Below are 21647 nucleotides of genomic sequence, written 5' to 3'. Positions count from 1 at the left end.
AAAATATTTTTGCGTTTGCAACAAAAAAAAATTCACACGCGTTGTGTCTCATCTCGCTTTCTCTCCATCTTTGATTTGTGTTCATACGTTTCAGTTTAGCGTGACACAGCATATGCAGGCAGTGTGATGGCAGATGTGTCACGCTAAACTGAAACTCAACATTTGTGTTGCAAACTCAAAAACGTTTTTGAAAGCAAATGTTTAATATTTTCATTTGCTACTTAGAAGGTTTTGTTTGCAATGTAGTGGCATAAATTTCACATCATTGTGATGATGTTTAAGATTTGATCTTAGAAGGTGCTCTTCTCTCAAACGCTAGCAAATATGAGATTAAACATTTATACCATGGTCTGGGTGAATATTCGATTCTAATTGGCTGTTGGGTGTGCATTAAAAGTGATAATCCACAGTGATGTACCACGCCTAAAAAAGTAGTTCCGGTCACATAGCATTAATGTTCTACATTACTGCGCTGGCTTCTCTAAAACAAACTTTAGCTTCATCATCTGGACAAAAACAAGCAGTAAGAGGTGACATTTCTCTCTGAACTGATGCTTTATTTAACCCATTGGGACAATCGGCATATATATATCGCCAAATCTTGACTGCAGCGGTGGTGCGGCGCCTTGTCATGTTACCGTGACAACGCGCCGCACCACGTGACAAATAGTCCGCTTTTCATGAATCCAAATCGGGGGAAATTAAGGACTAAAATCTAGCAAATATTTATTTCTTTTGTACGTGGTATGGTAACATGATATAAGCGTGTTAATGGCCTTCAAAGTGTGCAGTATCACTTTTTAACGCACTTCACAGAAGCAACGTCCGAAACGTCGGGCTTCCACGGCGTGCGTTAAAAAGTGATAATGCACACTTTGAAGGCCATTAACAAAAAAAAAAAAAAAAAAGTGATAATGCACACTTCATCGGCCATTAATTCTAACGTGTATCATATCAACCAATTTCATCTAATCAGTACTCACGTTCTTTGGACAAACATAATTTTTTTTCTTAAAGGATATGGAGAACCCTTCATCCTATATACAATTCTGATTTCGTCAGTAAGAAAAGATTTTTTTGTTTGCCAAGCAGAATTTGTGAAAAAGAAAAAGGACTTGTTGAAAGGCAACCACCTGGATGCCACTTGTAAAGTTATCTACATTTTCCAACTTACTCCCTCTCCAAGTCTCCCCATTAAATGTGATTTCAGTTTAAACAGGCTCAGTATGAGGTGGGAAAAACATGATGCAATCTAGAAAGTTCATTGTGTTTCCTGTACCCCAAGTAAAAAGGAAAAAAAACAAGCCTGAAATTAACACTGATGTAAACTGCTAGAAATAGATTGAAAATCCGGAAGAGAAATCATTAAGCCTCAACAATAACATCAGCTATGGGGAGCTCTGTAAAAAGTCTACTTTTGTGCATATTTGTGGGCATGTGTGGAGGTGTTTGCCCAAGTCAAATTAATTATTAGAGCTTTTTTCTGACTTTCTTCTCCATGCAGCCCAATTATACTTAATTTTACAATTACAAATCTTGGAAATAAATTAACCCCCTTGGCAATTCTAGTGTTAATCTTGCCATGCCCTTGAATAAACACAAAAACAACAATGAGTGTTGGCCTATTTTTAGAAGAACTTTTTTCTCTCTCTCTCTCTCCTAAAGAATCCACATTTACTCCAGGGCATGTGGGTGATTGGCTTTGTTTAAACTCCACTGAATAGTTTCAGAGGCAACAAAACCTTTCTGTCAAGAAATCAATGTCCCTGATGTTGGAGGGTGGGATTAAAAACTGATGACCACATGTGCACAAGACAAACTTGAGTTGCATCAAACAAAAAAAAAAAAGACATGCAGGGCAACCAAGCTGCACTAGTCTCCTGAGCTCTGATCAATAAGAACAACTCAACATTTATCTGCTACAGCTAATCTTTAAACATAGAGCATGGTGGTCAGTGGAATGACTAGACCAAAGAACATTTTTACAGACACAAGATTCATTAATAATAAACCATTTACAATAGTTTTGGATTAAAATATGAACAAGTTGCTATATTTTGACTTAAGTGATAATGATAATGTTGACAAAAAGGCTTGTATTCTTCAAAAACTGAAACCACAGAACTTCTGCCTTAATTGCTTTTAGAAAAGGTGCACATTTTTATTCAGCTTTAGCCTTGTAAAGATGACCACATATCCTTCCAGCGGCAATCCGAGTCATTTTTCTCATGTAGGGTAGGTCTTGTAAAAGATTGTACATTAATGCAACTCAGGCACTTTAAAGACCCACTCAGATAAAAACGCTTTTTTGTTTTTTTTAACCCGTACTTGTGGCATTATTCTGAGAACATATGTTAAAAATCTTTAGCTCAAAATGGCATTTCTGATTATCCCTTTATTCATTATTTGCATTATGTTGTAAATCAGGAGCTTAGGGAACGATTTACAATAGATCAGAGGATGGATCGGGGTGGGACTGGGGGCAGCCGTGGTACAGTGGTAGGGTGGTAGACCTCTGATTGGATGCAGGTTCGATTCCCGCCTTGCCCGCCCATATGCTGAAGTGTCCTTGGGCAAGACACTGTACCCCACCTTGCCTGAGGTTTGCCCCGGTGTTCAACAGTGGACCCACCATCAGTGTGTGAATGTGTGTGAATTTGACTGTGACTGACTGAAATATATGCCATTTCCCATTTAAAGGGCCTATATCATGCTAAATCAGTGCATTATAATGTTCATTCCTCACAAAAAGAAACCCCAAAGTGTTATTTTGAGCCATTCAGGCTTTTCAGAGTATTCCTCTAAAAACCTACGCTCTGAGCACCAGCCCCTCCCAACCCAAGAAAATGACCTGGGTCCTGCCAGCACCGCCCCCAGGCTAAAATAAAACCCACTTTTTGAAGCTAGTTGTATTTGTCAAAAATGCTTTCATTTTATATGCACATCCATCTTTACAAAAGTTTGAATGTTGTTTATTTCGTGGGCAAGACGCAGACATGCTGCCGAGGCCAGATGTGGGACTCAGAAAAATAACTAATGTTTAATTTTAAAAAAATTGTTCTTTTGTGTGCCAAAGGTAAAATGTTGTGTGCATTGATGTGGCTTACTACAAGAGGCTTAAGAATAGCATGGTATAGGCCCTTTAATCAACAATGAGGATAGAAACTGATGGATTTCCTAAGAATTTTGCATGTAAAATGTTGTTCCTGATGTACAGTTCTACTATCAGTGTGTGTAAACCAGGGCTGCTCATTCCTGGTCCTTGAGAGCTACAACCCTGACCTTTTCCCAGATCTGCAAGCTATGCTACATGCTAGTTAGCTCAATCAAAAGTCAGATGAGAAAATCAGAAGTCTCCACATTCAGATTCAATGAACACACCTGATCCATGTAATCAGCAGCAAGCAACGCAAGGGAGAGCTGGAAAACAGGCAGGGTGGTATATCTCCAGAACCAGGAATAAGCATGCCTGATGTAAACAATGTTCTTGGTAACACTGAACATTATTTATGCAATTCGAAATATTGTTATCATTACCAGTAAGCAGAAAGTGGAAAATAGCCAAAATACTTAGGAAAACTAATAATTTAACTTGTAATGTTGTGAAGTTTCTCAACCTATTCAGCACTTAGCTTGCGTCTTTGTGTGTGTGTGGGTATGTGTGAACATTACCTGGGGTTGAAACGGTGGCGTTTCTGCTTGCTGTCCTTGCGGCTGCATGTCCATGGACATAGTGTTAGGAGACTGATCCTGTGCACCCCTAAAGATCAAAAACAATGACAGTCAGACACCAATTCTTAAAATAAAAGCCTTAAATCTACCTGTTTAAAACCCCTTTAAGACACCAACCACCATTGTTCCCACAGCCATCCACAGTATTCAGTTTCAACAGCGCTGGAGTCCACACAACACCTGACACTGTCTCACTCAGTTTTAAGTTACAAAGAGGTAGGGCTACAAAATCTTAACAAAATCAAGATTGTGTTCCTGAGTATTTGACTTGCCCTTTGCCAAGACAAATTCTTGAGAATTACAATTTAACTGGTTTCATAATTCCTCTAAATGTTCCTCTTTTAAAGCACTACAGACAGGTGAGTTGAAAATGGGTGCATGCTTCAATTCTGCTCAACTGTGTGCTTTGGCATTAAGCCCAGATGAAGCCAGTTTCACAAGACATACATTACAGCCGGTTGTTTAACTCTGGAAGAGATCTGCGGCATGAAGAAAAACTGTTACCCAAATAAATAATTCATGCCTTTTTGTTAAAGAAAAGGAATAACGCAAAACACGATTTTACAAATGAAATTAACATAATTCCAGTTTCTTACATGGTTGACTCTACATGGGGGATATCTTATGCCGTAAGATACTATACTGTTAAGAAAATAACTTTTTAGCTTGTATATTACACAACATATGGAGGAGCAAGCAGTGAATAATGTTTTGTGAAAGCTGCAAAACTGCAAAACTTGCTAAACCTAAAAGCTGCACCAGTAACCATGTGTAATCCAGATACAAAGATGTGTACTGCACATTTTTAACATATTTAATTAAAAGAAAGAAGTATGTACAACCTCTCGTAAATTGGATATAAGGTCCAGGATTTTAAAATAAAAGATCAATACATAAAAATAGTTTTTCTGTCAAAGTAATGACATTTGAGGATCTTTACATCAACCAGTCATCTCTTAATTATTAAATGGTCTATTCAATAGTACCAGCGAATGTAATGAAAGGAGATATCAGACAGGCATTATTCATGTGGTAAAAAACAAACAATATCAAGTGTTGTACAATGAAGGAACACAGGATTTTCCAACCACAGCAGCGTGACAGGCAGAGAGACAGACTCAAGTGAACTTTTAGTTGTCAAGCACAAGATTTATTGAGATGTATGCAAATTTTAATAGTTTACAGCCAACTAAAGATAGATATTTTCAATAATAATGCTAAAAATGATAACAAGGACTCTGCAGATTCCACTTTCACACCAATTTTATTCATGAACATAAAACTGAAAACTGAGGAATCCGTCATAAGTCAGTTTAAAGTTAGCACTTGGGCTGCATTTTAAAGTGACACTCGCTTCTCAATGTAAGCAAGAAAGGCACCAGAGGTGTAATACACCCATAACAAACCAATAAAGATGCCAGAACATTGCAAACAGCAGATGAAGAACAGCATAATACTTTGTCAACATTTTTGTGTTCTGCCAGGGAAAAATAGTGGCTACAGAGACCCTCATTTGTATTTGTATGCAACAGAGTGAGTTTGAAATTATGCACTGAAAAAAGCTACTAAGACTGTTTATTCTGCAGAACATGTTTGGACACCAAACACGATGAGCATTCACCCACTGTATCATAAATGAGGTTTATTTCTTATTTTTACTGGCTGTTATTTTCTATCGGTAATAAATTCACAATTTGTTGATTATAAAGTGTTAAATACATTTAACACTTTATAAGGGCATAATTATATCACTACTATATTGATTCTTTTTTTTTCCAAATAGATTAGATAACAACTGCGTTGCACACTTGCCCTCAATGTAGACATCTCATCGTTGAATGTTGAGTACTTTTTCCACATCAAACTTTTTTTTAGTCAAAACAGATTTTAAACTCTCTTTTCTAGAATTAAAAAAATAAAGTTTATTAGGGTGAAATGACAAAATTTCTGTTTAAAGGGTAATATTTTAATCAAGTATGCAAATATTAAAAATAAGTGAGGATTGCAAAGAGACCAACTCTTTTACAATGAGTATTATGGTTTTTACAATAAAAATATGCACTAATAAACTGACTCTGCACCCTTGCAAAGGTACTGGATGCAGAAACAAAAGTTCCAGATGACAAGAAGAAAAAAAGCTTTTCGAACCTGATGCTCCAGAGGGAAACTTTATACCGCTTCTTTAATCCTCACTTCCTGTGTTTTAAATAATTTATTTGAAGACAGATTTAAAAAAAAGAGTTATTAAAGAGAATGGAGGTAAATTTCCTTTTCTGCATTAAGATAATAAATGTAAGCACATTAATATCAGGTATAAAAGAGTAAAGAGATGCGATAAGCTATAGAAAATAAGGTAAATATGAATATTGACCCATCTGACCTGTGTGTATGGTATATAAGAATCAAAGACACCTTTCAGAAGGCACAAGATGACAGAGAAAGAACTGTAAGAGTGGTGTCCATGATTACAAGAAATGGAAAAGCTTTGAGCATGTGCTGATAAAAGTCAACCCCAGGCTTCCTCTCAAACCCCTTCCTAACTAGCGGTGAAACCCAAAAAAGGGGAAAGAGGAAAGTAACATCTAATGATGGAGAGTTTCAGATTCGACAGAAGTGGCAAACTTTTCAATTTATTCTAATCACTATTCAAAATCATTACCCCAAATGCAGAAGTCCTTTTACGAATTGGGCTGAGAGAAAGAGTAAAGGGAGAGGACCAATTACACTTCCGCGTGTGAGCTATTTTTTTAGGTCTACAAGTAAGCTTGTTCAAGAATTAACAGAATAGAAAATGAAGAAAAGAAATTTTTTTTAGGAGGAAAGCTGCAATTAGGAAACATCTTTAAAATTAACTGTGCAAAACAAGACAGGCAAGCAGTTCAGTTCAACTAATCAGGATTGTAAAAGACTGGGTTCTTAATCAGGAATCAACTCAATGTCAGGATCTCATAAACACAGGATCTCAAACACAAAAGGATCCATAGAAAAAGAGGAAATAAAATATGAATGAAAAAGTAAATAGAAAATTGAGAAAATACCAATAAAAATAAGAGTGACACTCATCTCATTTAGGTTAATTTCCTTACAAGATACTATTTGGCACTCAAAATAAAAGATTTAGAGAGTAAAAATGAGATATAAAGGTGATGAAAGTATCTGAAAATAATAATAGAAATGATGAAAGAATGTACGTCCAAAAGAGATTAAAACATAAATAGAAGTAATTCTTTAAAAACAAGCAGTTATAAACAGTTTCTAAACAAAAGAATTGCAACCTTATGTTGAGAATGATGGCTGAGGAGAAAACCATGCTCATTTAACTCCAAAGAACAGTTTGGCAAAAAGCTTCTAAACAACAGAGGCTTTATATTTGTTTTTCAAAATTACAGAAAAACAGGAATTCTTTTTCTTAAAGTGGAAAAACTATTTATGATGATTTTTCCACATTTTACCCTGAGATTTCAAGAGTTAATGATAACTTTTCTTTATGTTGAAATCTGAAATTAGCTTGCTTGATGAACTTAACCAGGTTTATCACCTGTACATCCAAAGAACTTCAGCATGACTCTATTTTACCCTCTACAATATGGATCCTCTGCATACGGCTCATCCCATAGACACCAAGATCTCCTCTGTTTTTCTGTACAAGCACACCTGCACATTTGTCTCGTCTTGCACCTTAATATTTACTCCATCTTCAATAAATGTGCAAAGCAATAGTGTCCACTACTGAGACGAAACCTGAAGTACAAACAGGTGCCAGCCCTTTCCTCGCTCTTGTCATTCAGGCTATTGTCCTTCCTCTGTCCTTCATGTCGTCCCCCTGTTGCTGTGTGTTTGACACAAATCGGCACGTGGCTAAAAGCCCAGGCCACCTCTCAGCTCTATATTGTCCAAACCACTCAACTGCGGCACTGACAGCTCTCGTGGGGAGGGATCTCTTTGTTGCCAGTTTGTCAGTTAAGCAGGTGTCTCACAGTAAAAAGCCGGAGCCGGCCAGCCCACAGTACTTCGTTAGCGTAAAATGTTGTTTGATGTGCTCATTTCGTCGAGCAGAGATGGCAGCCAAGGAGGATGCTAATAATCACTTGAAAAACAAAAACATACCACTCCAACTTGTAAAAGATAAACTCTAATTTCAATGACAAAAGGAGAGTGACAAACAACCAAGGTACCAGTCAAAAAGGACTGCGAGCAAAACATCTGTTTTCTTTTCTTTTCACTCGTTACTAGCTACAATCAATTTATACTGTCAATCATAGGTATTTAAAAGGAAAAGGTACACAGACAAATTGCTGACTGTGTAGGTAAAAAGAATCATGTGGGCAGAGGGCCTAAAAATACAGCTGCATTAAAGACAGCTGTGTGATCCGTAGAAAAACTATTCGAGTGTGTCAATGAGCAAGCTGTGTGAAGGAGTGTACGACCCTGGAGTTCAGTACAGTTCTACTCCAACAGTAGAAAAGCACAGCATCCAATTCTACTGAAAGATCTTCGTCCTACTTTACAGGCACAATAACGTTATAAAAATTATATATAAAAAAAAAGGTTCAACTAAGACTGGACTACAAGGGAGGACGATGTTAACTGATTTATGTTGATTGCAAAACATGGTACCGGTACTTTATTTTTTTGAGTTTCTAATCCATGAAGAAGAAAAAAGTCCTAAAACAGAAACATCTGCTGAATGCAGTTAGCTCTCCCAAAACACAAACCAAGGTTTCTTGTACAGCCTTAAGCAGGTTTTCCCACGCTCCTTAAATAACTTTGTACAGTTACCTTATGTTAACGTAGAAATGTTTCTAAGAGGAAATGACAAGCACAAGATGTCCAAATCATTAGTAATATGAGAGGAGCTGTTTCCAGGCATGTGTCATTACATAGCTAACTGCTAATGTAAGGTCCAAGAGCTCCTGTTGAAAGTCTCATCTAATCGAGTCTTTTTATATGAAATGCACTGTTTTATGCTTTGTTGGTTAGTAGACGTTTAGTGTGTCATGCGACCAAACTATAAAAAATGGAATTCATGTAAGAGAAAAACATTATACATTTAGCAAACAGATGACTGAATACAGATAAAGGAATTAAAAAAAGGCCAACTTTGGGTAAACAAAAAACATGGCTTCCATAAAGTCCAGTTCTGCTCTGGATCTGGTTGGAATCCAGCCTCTGTAAATGGGCTCCTATAGAGATTCTGCTAGGTGTTGTGCACTTAAAAAAATACAATTAAAAAAATACAATTCTCCAAACAGATCAAGAGCAATGCAGCTCAATCAGAGCATTACAGCCTCTAAAATGTTGTTTTCTACAAAATTAAGTCTAAAAAGCTAAATAATTTAATGGCATGCTGTGCTGTGCTTTGAAATGACCATTAAATAATAACAACAATATGTAAGTTTGTAGAGAACTGAAAAGTGAAAAAAGTGATGCAAGGGATGCAAGTGTAAGCAAAAATTTTCTCAAATTTAAAAAACACAAATTAAACAGGAAGAAAACAAATACTAACGGCACATTTATTTGAAGCACCTATATAGGTATGCACATATGAAGCTTTTAATGTTAATTTTTATCCTTCAGTCCTTCATCCTTTTCTGGATGAGTGCATTATCTGACACACTGAACGAGCCTCCCAGGTTTCAAGTCTGTGTGTTTGTGCCCGTGTGTAGCTGGCGATGAGAGAATAACGTCACCCCTAAGGGGTTACACCGCTCTGAATTTCCTTCCTTCACCTTTATTCAATCCCCTCAGCTCAACGCCTACAGGGATTTCCTTTTTCAGTTCAGGAGAGATGTCAGACCTGTTCCACCACCCCAGCACAAAAACCGGACTCTGCCTTTAATTTACAACATTTTTGTGAAATTTTTATTTTTATTTTCAAGCCATTACATTTGAGGAAATCAACATGTTATTCACAATGCATGTGTAACATGGAGCTTTGGAGGGCAAAACAAAAATGCAGTTAATGGTTTGTCCAAACAATGAAATGTTTAATGTTTGATCTGTTTAATAACATTGGGTGTTTAATTAAGCCTCACTAAAGATAAATTACTCAGAAAAGTATTCATCAAAAGCTATAATTTAAGCAAAAAAAGAATTCATACAGAGTAAAAAGGGGGATTTGGATCACTCAAGTTTTGCATAGTTCCTAAAAAAGAACAAGGGCTCTAAATATATTTTAGTACCAGCTGACGTGTTGGAACTTCCCACAAAAACTATGAATGCACTGTAAAGCTGTTTGCACATTGCTGTTTTGAATAAAGACACCTATTTGAAATTAAAGGCCAATATATAAAAAAATATATATAATTAAATTTCACATTTTGTCAACTTAAGAACTACAGCAAAGCGTTAAAACTTTACACTTCAGAACTATTTTTAAAAAAAAGATTAAAAAAAGGGAATCCAAAAGAAAATCTGTTAATTTTACTTTTAAGGTAAAACACAATCCTGAGGAGATTGGCTGCTGGTTTTTGCTGAAACAACTAAAAACTCGTGTGAGAAGTGAGGTGAAAACAGAGACAAGATGGGTCAGCATTTTTAAACTCCTTTTTTGGTTTCTAATAAATACAGTTTTCTATGCTCTCACATTGAAAGACATTATTTAAAAATTGATGCCTATAACCCAGAGTTAAGGAAATTATTGTAGTAAGTATTCAAACTATGCGAAACAAACTAAAAAATAATTTTATAGCCAGGCGCCTCACTTAAAAAAACTATTTAAACCATTCTCTTTCAATCTGTTTTTTAAGCATGTTCAGAGCTATGATGTTTTATATATTGTGGAATATTGGAAATGTAAAAAATGTTCAGGAGAAAAAATAAAGATTAAGCAAAAATCAAACTGGTATTCTGAAAATAATTGTCTATTGCCAAAATTAGCGAAAAACAGACACATAAAGCAATAAGGAAAAACAAAACAGAAAAAATGACAGAAATTGCCCCATATAGGTTGAAAGCAAAAACCAGAGAGGCCTTCCCTACCCTTTTTACACATTTTAATATTAATATTTATGAGGTCTGAATCCCCCTTCACAACACTCATACCATTTTTCTCCTCTGACGATCTGAACATGAAAAACTTGAAAAGCACAAATTCCAGGAGTTGCGTATCACAGTTTGACCTGGAGCCACATAGCAGACTCCAACCACGACAGACTTACGGTTCAAAGCAAGTGGGAGATGCTTTCATCAGGGAATTCTGGTGTTTCTCCTTTTTTTCCTCTCTCTCTTCAGTGTGACACCAACCAGCCCATGCCATCTGCCTTCTTCTAAAATCAGAACTTCAAGGTGTGCTTCCTGCTTTTCAGTTGGTTTTAGATGGGCTTCATAACCCAGTCCCAGCACATGCAAGCCTTTACTGCAGTGCTTCTTGCTGACTGCTGTTAACAGCCCAGCCTCGCAGTGTGGCGCAATGTTAAATATTCACCATTAAACTGACAAGCCAGAACTGGTTGGGAACCCAGCCAGGCTTTCACAGTATGGGAGCATTGGATTACTTTGCTGTAAACACAGCAAAGCACCAAATCAGTCACCTTACCAACCAATTCAATATCAGACCAGCCCACTTCTCTGCTCAACTCATAAGTCCAGTTCCTGCACCATAAGACAAATAGAACTACTTTTTAACTGTATTTCTTTTTTCATTTAGAGTTTAACCACTTTTTATGTACTTCGCGTTGTAAAACAATGTGGTCATTCAGGCTCCATGCAAGGAATGCATGTCCAATGTATCTTAGTGTGTATTATCATACACCAGTAAAATATTTTTATTTGGTGCCCCAGTACCACACTGGCTGAGATCTCTCGTCCTTGGCTTGGCAGCACTTCTAACAGAACAAGCCAGGAGCGCCATACAGGCCCAACCCCTGCTGCTAAAGCTTCCTGCAGCTGCGAGGGAATCAGGCTGCCTGCCCTCCTGATAGTGGGCCAGGCGAAGCAGGAGGGACAAAGCTACAGGGAAAACTCACAGTAGACAAGACCCCCCAAAAGAGAAGAGACAAGCGAGTTATGGTGCTGCACCAAATCAAGAGTGTATTCTACGTAATCACTGGATCCTGCTTACCACAAAGGATGATTTATTTCCTCAAGAATTACAACACAATATTTTAACAAACTCCTATTGGAGTGTTGTGACTACCCTTCTTTGCATTTTTGTCCCCCTGTTTGTATTTATAACTGAATCAATACTTCAGGGCAGATTGATTAATCAATTTCCCCGTTGTGGGATGAATAAAGTTCTATTCTATTCCAAGTCTACAAATAAAACCTTTTTAGTTGCTGAACATATGGAGACCAAGCATGCTGTTCTAACACTATCTAAAATTAACCTTGTATTTTTCAGACAGCATTCATGTTTGCAGCGACTCAAAAAATATTGTAATTCAGTAATACTGTAAGATTACTGTAAGGTAGAAAGTACTCCTGTAATTCAGGAGTACTTTCATAACAAACATAATTTCTCAAAAAAAGATGCATAATTTTGTCATTCCAGTAGACTTAAAACCACCTAAAGCAATCTACAGTCCAAGAAGTTGTTTCATGGCAATTGCAGCTTTCATACTAGCTAACTTTTACAAAACTGTGCCCTGTAAAGAACTGCGAAAAAACCAAATCTGTACAGCTTCATGTTTGCTTGGTAAAAACCAGTTGCACCCACTGCCTTTTGATATATTTTTGGGCATCCATCACAATCCTAAAGACACTTCTAGAGTTCCGCAATAAATGACTTAACCTTATACTTAACAGGTACAAAATAAAAATTTTGCAGAATTTGCATGTTGGAAAACAGTTTAAGCACAGGTTTAGCTCCCATGATCGCATTTTATATTTACAGGGGTGCCAGAAGAGCAGGCTCTTTGAATCTCCTTGTGACTTTGAGTTCCTCCCAATCAGCACATCCAGTGACATAATAAATGTTGGAACAACCAACACTGGCACTTGGATTTCCTGATATCAGAGGTTCAGAGTGTGTTTTTAAAGAATATGCACTAAATCAAAGTCGTGCAGAGGAAAGAAACTGCATCACACTAAGAAATACAGCAAATTGTTACTTGATCTGACTGTAAATATATATTTAGTTCTTTAGATGAACACAAAAAACATACCGGTAAGTCTTTTTTTTAAATGATTACCGTAGATGTGGTTTTTTCAAACCAAACAATATAAATGCTTGGCTTAGAGTTAGGATGCTCCATTAGAATCACTTATGACTATAACAAGAGCACTAACCACCATTTGGTACTTCACTGAGTGATGAAAGCACTAACACACACTCATAAATACGAACACCTTACAAAGAACTCTATGTAGGCTCAACACAAAACCTTAAATTCAGTCTAAAAAAGTAAAGATGTTCTTAAACAAGATGAAAAAGATGGGGAGTCCATAGGGAAAAGACATAGAAACATATGAAAGTCTGACACATGAAGGTGTTCTTGTTTCGGCAGAAAAATGTGGTAGATAGAAAAAGACAGGAAAAAAATAGTCCAACAATGTAGAAACAGAGTGCGACCAAGACAACGGGACTTGGGGGCAAGTTGGGCAGCAGGAATTGAGGTGAGCTCTTATTATGACTCCTTTATGCCCTCAAGCCCTGACTACAACCTCAAAGCCCTAGGCCAAGTTGAGAGACCAGGGACCTTGGAAAAATTGTGAGTCAGAAAACAAATGGGGGGGGTGGAGTTATAATGTGTCTTCCATGCAAAAATTATGGAATATGTCAGAAAACAACAAAAGGTCTAAAAAAGTATCAGAGAAAAGAGGGAAACTCCCAAAAAAATCCTTTATGTAAAGAAAAATATTAGTGTAGCGATGCAATTTGATGTTCTTGTGCAATAGAAAAAACATAGAATCTATTTTTTCTTTGAAGTGATGAAATAATGTGCCTTTATAAAATGTTATATTGGGGCACACCTAAAACTGGAACATGTTCTGTGTTTATATAAATCTTGTAAATTTTAAAACGGTCACAGTTGTGCATAAAACAAACTGAAAAACAGTGACATCCAAAAATATTTAACTAAATTACATTTGTCGCAGTCCCCTGAGGAACTTACTTTCATAAAACACTTTTAAAAATTCATAAAACAAAACAATCTACATTAAAACCAGGAACAGATGTACTATTTAAGCCTTCAACAGTCTTTTCAAATGCACACTAAATATTTAACCATTATCTGATTACTTGACTTATCTGATTTTTCAAGTGATGTGTAGACAGGAGAATCAGCAGTCCTTTAAACCATTGCAGAAATGATCTAATGTTGAGATTTCATGTAATCCAATATATTTCATAGTTTTACATGTGTGTATGTCTACATGAAACGCAGAAGACAGAGGTCACATGACACCCTAGAGCAATGTTGCACATCCAAGATAATCACCATTTCTTAATAGAGTAGAAAAGAAGCACAGCAGCAATCTTTTTTGTTTTGTTTTTTGCAAACATTAGTTATAACTCACAACAATATTTACTAAAAACAGATCAGAAGTAATTTTTAAATTACGGTAACAGAAATTTAGAAAAGTTTTTTCACTTTATGAATAGCTGTAGTTCTCAAAAGTAAATCAGAAAATTGATTTGTGTGTAGGTCAGGACAATTGAAATATTGCAAAAGAGATATGTAGCAAGGAAAAACCTGTTTTCTATCTTTTGCAAAAAGATAGAAATGTTCAGAAAACCTTTGAAAATGTAAACCATCAAGCACCCTCTATTTTTTCACTTAGCCTTAGCTACCACTAAACTAATGGGAACCATCATAATAAAGGGCAAAAAACGTCCCATTTGACTACTGTCAAGTACAACACAAAAATCTCAAAAGCAGTTTCTTTGATCCTTTAGAAAGTCAGACAAAACTACTAATTTCAGGACAGAGCCAAACACAGTGACTGCAATACAGTTGATGACAGCCACAAAAAACAACATACTAGCTTGATTACACTTGTCTAAACTAGTAGTCTTTAAGAAGTAAGATGTCCTATTGCAGGCATGGCCGTGAGACAAAAGCTGACTTTTTTTTTTTAATTCTCTCAGAGCTCCATGTTTGGTTCTTTAACAGCTCCTAACAGCTCAGGAGCTGAACTCTGCCTTGCACTCATATGAAGTAATTGATCAATAACATAGAAGGGTTGGGGCAGTTGTGGAAAAGACCAATCTACCACCATCATGGATGCAATATGAACAACTGTGCAATATGAAGAACAGATGACAGAGATGGCAAAGAGATCTCAAGAGATGACTTTGAACTTCACCCCCTTAACAAAAAAAGTACAGGAGACTGTTTGTCAAACGAAATGTTTTCAGGCAAATTTGCTCTATTCAGCAGCAAACCCCACACGAGATATTAAAGCTTATTAGTGAGGAGCTAGGAAAAAATGCCCATAGCACACTTGGTAACCAACTCAAAAACTCTCCTCCTTTTGAGCTCAAAAGTGAAAACTCGTTCTGCTTTTGTCACATGTCATGAAAAATGTGTACCGTGACTGATGTGATGTTTACAATGGCATACAACATATTTTAATTATTCTGTGAGAGTTTGTTTATCCTAAGGCATTTGCACTGTTTGCGTGTGATTATTCTAAAGAGAGAAGGAGAGCATTTTGCTCTCTTTCCACTATTATACATTTCCTATCCCGATGCCAGGATAATCTTGGTGGTTTTCTTTAAATGGCAATATCGAATTGGAGCTTCCTCTTAGGTTTCCTATATCAGGGGTAAATACATTTTCAAAAATCGCAAAAAAATCTTTTATGGCTCATTGAACTTAGTGTGCATGTTGTCAAGGGCCACGGTGTCTCACCAGTCTGGTAGAGCCAGGACCGCTAAAAATGAGTTTGCTATAGACATAAACAAACACAAAACACCACTTACACTTCAGACCACAGTCCGCTGTGTGTATGTGTTTTTTGTCAACGTAAAATATTTGTGAGTATTGTGATTGTAATACCTCTAACATTATTGAAAATTCACAGGAGCACTGACAATCACTTGCTTCCAAAATGTAATGAACATTGACTTGCAATCGACTAACAGGACATGATAATTAGTCATAAATATAAATACAACAGTACTGATGACAAGGCAGATCACATGGTTATTCCATTAGCTAAAATCCACTAAATACCCCACTAGCATGACTTAAATGTGCAAAAAAAATGTTTCTAAGTATAAGATTATTTCGTTTTTCCTTTCCAAAGGCAAATTAAAAGATTTTCTATATCGCGATATCCATTTCTTCATACTAGGCAATAACGATATATATCACGAGATAAACCAAATATCCATATTTATCAATTTTAACACTGTTGCTTATGAGAGATATGTGGAATCATCAGCAGGTTGTTAAGATTTCAATATTTTATTCCTATTGTATTTTAAACATACATGCAACCGTTTTTGTTTTTTTCAGATAACTAAGAAAAGTCATTCATATTTCAAACTAAATTGAAAATTAAAGCAAAAGCCTTCAAGTTTCAAAAGAGAGCATAAATAAAAAAGAACACTAAACTGCTTGATCAATTCCATTTGAAAAAATTCAAGTTTTAAAGAACAAACATAAAATTGGCAGACATTTTTGTCAACATGCAGTGAATTAGCTAGGAACTAAAAGCAAATTCTCATAATTTCTTCTTGTAGGTTAAACTGTTGTTGTTGTTTTTGCTTAAGAATCATAGTTTATTTACAATTTACAATCCACATTACTTTGTTTTTAGTCAGATTTTAAATAAATGAAATACCTCCCCACAAGGTCCAAAATTTAATTTTTGAGTCACTGACCAACTAGATTTTAAAAAAATCTACCGCCCAAACTTGTTTTTACCGGCCAAATTATAACAGTAAAGATTATTTTTTAAGAAAATAAAATTGCATAAAGTAATTTATAAATGGTATGAACATGTGTTTATTGTCATTTAACTGTAAACTTAAATTCAAACGTGCTGAGAAAACAAGAACAGGTTTAATAGAGATTTCCTAATTCTGCTTCCAGGTAATTACGTTTTATATTAAATCATAAAAAGCAGCCAGAAAACTCTATAATGTTTATGATTATTGTTATCATACATCAATGAGATTAAAGCTGCAGCTCTAACAAAGGAAGGGGACGGGAGGATTCAGCACAACATCTGACAGGTCACAGTTTTTGGTGCAACACCGGCTCTATGCTCATTCTGAAACACAGATCTACGTCTTGGTCATGGTGTTCGGGCTCATACACTCTCCAAGGTAAGACGAAGATTTTGGATAACAAATGCTAACTCTGCGGTGAGGCGAGTACTTTCAGAGCGTATATTTTGTCAAAGGTTCCATGGGAGACCAGAAAAACAAAAAATGGTTGATCTTCCAAAGAAACGTATCCTTCCTGATTTGCCTCCATTCACCAACACAGGTGTTGATTACTTTGGTCCAGTGGAAGTGAAAAGAGGAAGAAGAACCTGTAAACGAAATGGTGCTATCTTCACTTTTATGGCTAGCTGAGCTGTGGATTTGGAGGTTGCAGCGTCTCTGGAAACAGATGCATGAATCAATGCTTTACGTCGCTTCATTAGCAGAAGAGGACAAGTGAAACACCTAAGATCAGATAATGGCACAAATTTCATCAGTGCCAATAAAGAACTAAAAAGAGAGTTGTCTGCGTTAAACCAAGACAAAATTGCAAGAGTTATGACACAAGCTGGAATACAATGGAGTTTTAACCCATCAGCAGCTTTACACTAAATGATCTTCCACTCAAAATGTCTGATGATCCAAATGACTTGGAACCTCTAACACCAAACCATCTTCTTCTCATGAAAAAAAAAAACTGCTATTCCCCCTGGAATATTTGAACCGCAGGAGAAGTATGTCAAAAAATGGTGGTGGCAAGTAAAGGACCTCGCAGATCTTTTCTGAATATAGTTGTAATCATGGACTCTTTAGCTCCCCGAGGTTCCTGGCTGCTTGGCACAGTTTTAGAAGTTTGTTCTGACAAAAAGGGACTTGTACGATCTGTAAAACTACAAACTAAATCTAATGTTATCGAAAGCCTCATATTAAAAATTTGCTTGTTACAAGAAGTGTAACCTATGTTTAGCTCCTTTTGAAAGGTTTTTGTAAATTGTTATTCAATTGTATAACAATTTAGGGGCTGGTGTGTAGGAGCCCTATTGAATAATATGTCCTGTCGGTGTCGCTGTTGTCATTATTTGAGTCTATTATAAATTGAGATAGATTAGCTGACCGGTGACAGATGTGCATCAGCCAGATGGAGAAAAGGTTTTTGACCGCTAGTGCGGTAAATGAAACATATAGAAGTCAAATCTGCTTTCAATAATGTAAATAATAAAAGAAACAAATTAAATTGTAAAGTTAATCGGAGTGAAAGGCTTATTTTCTTCGTCGTACAAGGAAACGACAGCCCGCTTAACGCGTCAGCTGTCGTTTGCATCACACATCTCAGCAACTCAAAGTGCTAGAATTTGTTAAACGGTTTGAGGCTTTTAGCTCCAACAATACGAGGATAAAGCTCGTTGTTTTTGCTCTTTGTAGCCTCTCATCTTTGATTATCTACTTAAAGGGTATTTTATTTTAGATGGAATGTTTACTTTAATGATAATTGTTCAATTACTTTTATAAATTTATTTTGATTTCAATAAAAAAAACATTTTGTAGCAAGTATATGGAGCCAAAAAAGAAAAAAGACAATTTAATTTTCTTTGCTTTGAAATAAACTACACAATGTTATCGTGACATAACCCGACACTGGATACTGAGAGAACTTCATCATCTCTAAAGCAGGTCCGAGGTCAGCATTTTTGTTTTTGTGCATTTCCGTAATCTTTTCCCCCCATAAGACTGCTATTGTGCCCTTCAAAGAAAAGCATCAATGCACAGTCAAATTAACAACTCTCATATGACATAAGGAGCCACGAGGCATTATCCGAGGATATTTTACTGAAAGAAGCATCAGTGACCCTTCATATGATAGAGGGGAGGTGGATATGGAAAATATTGACAGGCTGGTTGCTAGAGAAGAGTGCAAAAAGCCATTTAGACAACCCACACTCATTGCTAGAGACCTTAGTCTAAACTCTAACCACCCTGAACCGGAGAAGAAAAGATTAAATTCATAACTCTGCCAGGGAATTAAGAATCTACTTGACTAATCCACATAATTTCCTCTGTTTTTTTTAAAACTTGTATTATAATGAACCAAGCAGCCTCAAAGCCTTTATACCAGACTGGCCTATGTAGTGATCTACTACCTTTGTCAGGATTGTTTCTGCACACTTGGGCAAGGGCTTTGACATCATGCAAAAGACAGTGTTAAATGTAGCTCAAAAAGCCTAGGGAAACATCTCCTTTCAAATATGCGTTGTAAAATAAAAAAAATGCGAAAAAAAGCAAACAATGTTTTGTTCTTTCTAGAAACCCAAAGGCAAGATGACTGTTAAAGTGGTCAGATGACAAATGTCTCATCTGATCTTTATTCCTTTAAGGGCCAGCTCCAGGGCTCAAATAAAAACTCGCAAGACTGACTGTTTTGCTGCTCTAAATGCAATATATTTCTTTGGCATATAAATGGCACTTTAGCCCTTATTGTCAATGCCTCAATAGAATAAAATCACTAACCCAGCAGAATTTAGCAAAAAAAAAATGAAAGAAAAAAAAAAGACTTTTTCAAAATTGAGTAAAATAATATTTGCATTGGTAAAGTGCACATTAAAAAAATATGGAAACATTGTATATATAAACAATAATAACTGTCTTTATTTTGTTTTTAAGGGTTACTGCTCTACCGGACCACTTTTCTGTTCATCCCACTTAGATCCAAGCAGCACAAAAAATACAAAAAAAAAAAAGAGTTAAATCATTTAGTATTTTCAAAGCCTGTCAAAAGTAATCCACCTCCCATCACTGAAACTCAAGGGGAGATGTACTGGCAGAAATCCTTCATCACAGAGGCTGACACAAACATTTGCCATCCGTTTCTGCTTATCCCGCTCATGACACATTCCTTGACTATCAACTTCACAGGGCCAGCCAGTGTTCATCTCAATCACCTGATGATGCTCACAGACTGAGGCCTGTTGTCTCTGATGATGATCAAATGTGGCAACACAGAAGTGAGTAATAATTGGGTCAACAAGGTATGTCAGCTCCCACTAACACTTGTCTGAATCATCCCTCTGTAGCATAGCCAAGTGCAAAAGTATGACGCCTGAAATATTTGGCTGAGAGGGGCAGTAACAGCACCATGGGAAACGGCTCCAAGTCTAAATATGACCCAACGTGAACTTTTTCTATGATGAGTAATTCTCTAGCTTTTTACCTAAAATATACAAATTGAATAATACAAAAGACATTTGAATATGGTTTAAAACAATTTATTTCTGCTGAAGATAACAAAAATCTAGAAATTAGTTACGGAGTTTTGTTAATGCTAAGAGTTTTTATACTAGAAGTGTAACAACCGGTACTCGTTTTAATGCTTCGATTCATATAATACAAATTAAATAAATCCATTCACAAAGAAAAAAAATTATATATATATATATATATATATATATATATATATATATATATAAAAACTGATTGGGCGGCGTTTCATAATACAGATGGACAACGACCCAAAACATGCAGCCAAAGCAACTCAGGAGTTCATTCAAGCAAAGAAGTGGAATATTCTTGAATGGCCAAGTCTGTCACCTGATCTTAACCCAATTGAGCAGCATTTCACTTGTTGAAGACTAAACTTCAGACAGAAAGGCCCACAAACAAACAGCAACTGAAAGCCGCTGCAGTAAAGGCCTGGCAGAGCATTCAGAAGGAGAAAACCCAGCATCTGGTGATGTCCAGGAGTTCAAGACTTCAGGCTGTCATTACCAACAAAGGGTTTTCAACCAAATATCAGTAATGACCATTTTGTTTTCAGTCATTTCATTTGTCCACTTACTTACGAGCCCATGAAATGAATGGATTGTGTTAAAAAAATGCTTTAGTTTATCACATTTTTATGCAATCTTGTTGTTCAACCCATGGAATAAAAGCTGAAAGTCTGCACTTCAATGACATCTGAGTTGTTTTATTTAAAATTCACTGTGGTAATGTACAGAAACTAAATTAGAATGTCTCTCTGTCCAAATATTTATGGTCCTGACTGTATATATTCTTACGATCTAAGATATCTTATCATCCAAACACATCTCAAAAGCTGCCAAAAAGCAACCTTTTTGTTTTCTTTTCTTTTCGCTTTATCTCCTTATCCAGAGATTTACAATTAACTAGTGCTTGTTCTCACTGCCAAAACACTGAATGAATGTGATTTCCAGTCACAAGTTCTGATTTAATTTGATAGGCAAATTGACACCAAGCATTCAAATTAATTTTCCTTATTATCTCATTAAAAATGAACATTGAAATTGCTTAGTAGGCAATTAGTTCCCAAAGATGAAGATAGTCAGACTGTACTGAGGTTTTGTTTATAGAATTAATCAGACATCTTCAATTGTTTTATTGTATGTGAGAGAGATAAAAGAGGGGTTGATCAATTATTTAACAAACCGTACGTCCAAATAAATCAAATAATGTTCTTCCTTCGAACGACTGAGAGTAAAGCTACATCAACACACATCTGTCGAAATAAGCGGACACTGTACTGTAATGGTTCCATTTCAGATTTGGCTCCGTTGTTTGTTGTAGGGTGCAATGAAATACATGTGTTAGACATATACTTGCATCAAAACACCAATCAATTTGTGGCGGAGACCGTGCAGAGTGTAAGCACTCACCGACAGAGGCAGTTGTTTATTTCAAAGTTAGCAAAGCGGTGTGCTAATCAGCTAACAAGCTAAGCTAGCTAGCAAACTTCAAGGAAACTTTTTTTAAGGACCCAATCCAGACTTTAATAAAAGACACACTGACACTTGTGGGTTTTATC

At 36.2% G+C, this 21647-nt stretch overlaps 1 protein-coding gene across 1 annotated transcript in view; it reads right to left on the bottom strand.

The window, feature by feature from the left end:
- Nucleotides 1-21647, bottom strand: part of nek7 (NIMA related kinase 7) — a 67110-nt gene that overhangs the window by 45068 nt on the left and 395 nt on the right. The window contains exon 2 of the mRNA XM_023954265.1: nucleotides 3673-3760. Coding sequence (XP_023810033.1) covers nucleotides 3673-3732 — 60 coding nt within the window. The 5' untranslated portion in view covers nucleotides 3733-3760. The remainder of the gene's footprint in view (nucleotides 1-3672; nucleotides 3761-21647) is intronic.

Source organism: Oryzias latipes, chromosome 4 (genome assembly GCF_002234675.1).
Source record: "Oryzias latipes chromosome 4, ASM223467v1".
Lineage (NCBI taxonomy): Eukaryota > Metazoa > Chordata > Actinopteri > Beloniformes > Adrianichthyidae > Oryzias > Oryzias latipes.
Note: the sequence above shows the minus strand (reverse complement) of the source record. Positions and strands in the feature narration are given on the sequence as shown.